This window comes from Chanos chanos, chromosome 6, assembly GCF_902362185.1.
Source record: "Chanos chanos chromosome 6, fChaCha1.1, whole genome shotgun sequence".
NCBI lineage: Eukaryota > Metazoa > Chordata > Actinopteri > Gonorynchiformes > Chanidae > Chanos > Chanos chanos.
In genome coordinates this window covers 23005558-23007645 of record NC_044500.1, presented here as the reverse complement: position 1 = coordinate 23007645, position 2088 = coordinate 23005558, and the positions used below count along the sequence as shown (strand labels likewise).

General features: G+C 35.1%; 1 protein-coding gene across 1 annotated transcript; it reads right to left on the bottom strand.

The window, feature by feature from the left end:
- Positions 1–214: 214 nt before the first annotated feature.
- Positions 215–1144, bottom strand: LOC115814343 (olfactory receptor 52D1-like). Its single transcript, XM_030777153.1, has one exon. It carries the CDS (start codon positions 1142–1144, stop codon positions 215–217), a length of 930 nt encoding a protein of 309 aa, XP_030633013.1.
- Positions 1145–2088: the final 944 nt, after the last annotated feature.

The following is a 2088-nucleotide window of genomic DNA, read 5'->3' as shown; positions in this document are numbered from 1 at the left end:
GTATTGCTTTCATTTAAACAAATCTAGAAACTTCTATAATTTATAAATTTAACTTTATATTAACTTTTTAAATTCTCAAATACTCATACAGGGAATAAGATGAACTTTCCTCCAATAAAACATTGGTTTATTTATGGTCTAATACAAAAGGCATGAATTATTTAAACTACAAATATACATTATGTAATAAATGGAGAGTTCAGAAAAAGTGTACCTATGAATGAACTTTTCTGTTGACAAGTTGCACAATTTTCTGTCTTAAAGCCTTTGTTTGCATTCCGTAAATAATTGGATTTAAGTTTGCTGGAACAACGTGAAATAAAATATATGCAATCTTTCTTAAATCTGGATAGTCAGGAAATCTGTGTAAAATGATGGTTAGGAAACCTGTCCATAACATTATCATGTAAAGAACCAAGTGACTAGCACATGTTTGTAGTGCTCTATTATTTAGCTCCTTGTTTTTTTTAGTCCAACAAATTATGGCAATTCTAAAGTAAGTGATAGCAATACTTCCCATTGAGGATGAGAAAAGCACAACTGTGAAAAATAACCCATAAATATTGTTAATTGTCACATCTTCACAAGATAATTTGAACAACGATGCATTGTCACAGTATGCATTTAAAATTACAGAGCTGCAGCGGGATAATCGAATAGTAAGGCCCAGCAGAACAGATACAAGTACAACAGATGTTACCCAAGCAGACACAGACAGTTTTACCACAGTTTTTTTAGTCATGATTGAAGTGTATCGTAAGGGATGGCATATGGCCACATACCTGTCAAAAGCCATTATGACCAGAATCATGTGTGAGGCAGAGCCAAATGTGTGACTGCAGAATGCTTGTGTAACACATTGACCATACGTAATAAATCGCTCTGTGGACACTATATCTGACATCAGACGTGGAAGTAAGACTGTGTTGCCGATGAGATCATTTACAGAGAGGTTACAGAAGAGCAGATACATGGGCTGATGTAAACGTTTTTCTGTAATGATAAGCGCCAGGACACCAACATTGGTAATGAAGAGGGTAAGATAGACAAATAGCATAAGGAAAAACAATGGATACACAGAGGTTTGGGAGAGTTCAAAGCCGTGAATTTGAAGTATTTGACTGTTGATAGAGAGATTAGCCATTGCTTGAGTGGAACTGCATCAAAACAAAAGGTGGCATCAGTTTTTTATGGCATAAACATTGACACATTTGGTAAGTTCAGTAAATCAGTATTTTCCCACTGAAACTATAGTCACATTTATGAAGGATACTTACTTAAATTACTCTTCTCAAATGCCATCAGCATTCAAATACATTCCAAAATTGTGACAATCATCACTAATCATAAAACTGAAACTGATATACCTCAGAGCTCAGGTAGCTTCACCTTCCAAAGAGCAAGGATTCTTCCAAGATATATCTCCTCATTGACCATTTCTCATTTATAGCATTATGATTGTTCTGTGGACCAATGAAAAAGGTGCATGATCTATGTATGATGACCTGTAATAATGCGGCTCGTCAACCACGTGAGTTTAGTTTTCATGAGGTGTCACCCACAATAACTGAGGTGTCACTTTTTCTTTTGAGAGAGTGGAATTCACGTGTAATATTCTAACAATCAGAGACATGAGTATGGACTCGCTGACTGATTTTTTAATGAGGAGTAGCTCAGCAGTTAGAATCAGGATTGATTTTGCTGAAGCCAATGATGATGATGATGATGATTATCATTTTGGTTGTTGTTGTTATTGTTGTTTAATCATCATCACATAATAGAAATTAGAAATGATTCACATTTTCATTGATTTATTGCCATGCTACCTGTTGCCTGATGTCTGCCAAAATCTTTTTCTATTGCAGGCAGAACAGTAAGTATGAGTGTGGTATATTAGGTGTGAATGTGTCTCACTTTCAGGTCAAGGTTATTTCCCACTTAAACACAAACAAACACACACACACACACACACACACACACACACATACACATACATATATATATATATATATATATATATATATATATACCTGCCAAAGGAAGCCTGTTTAACTCTCTTTGTAGCTAGTATCTTGCCAGCTGGGCTGT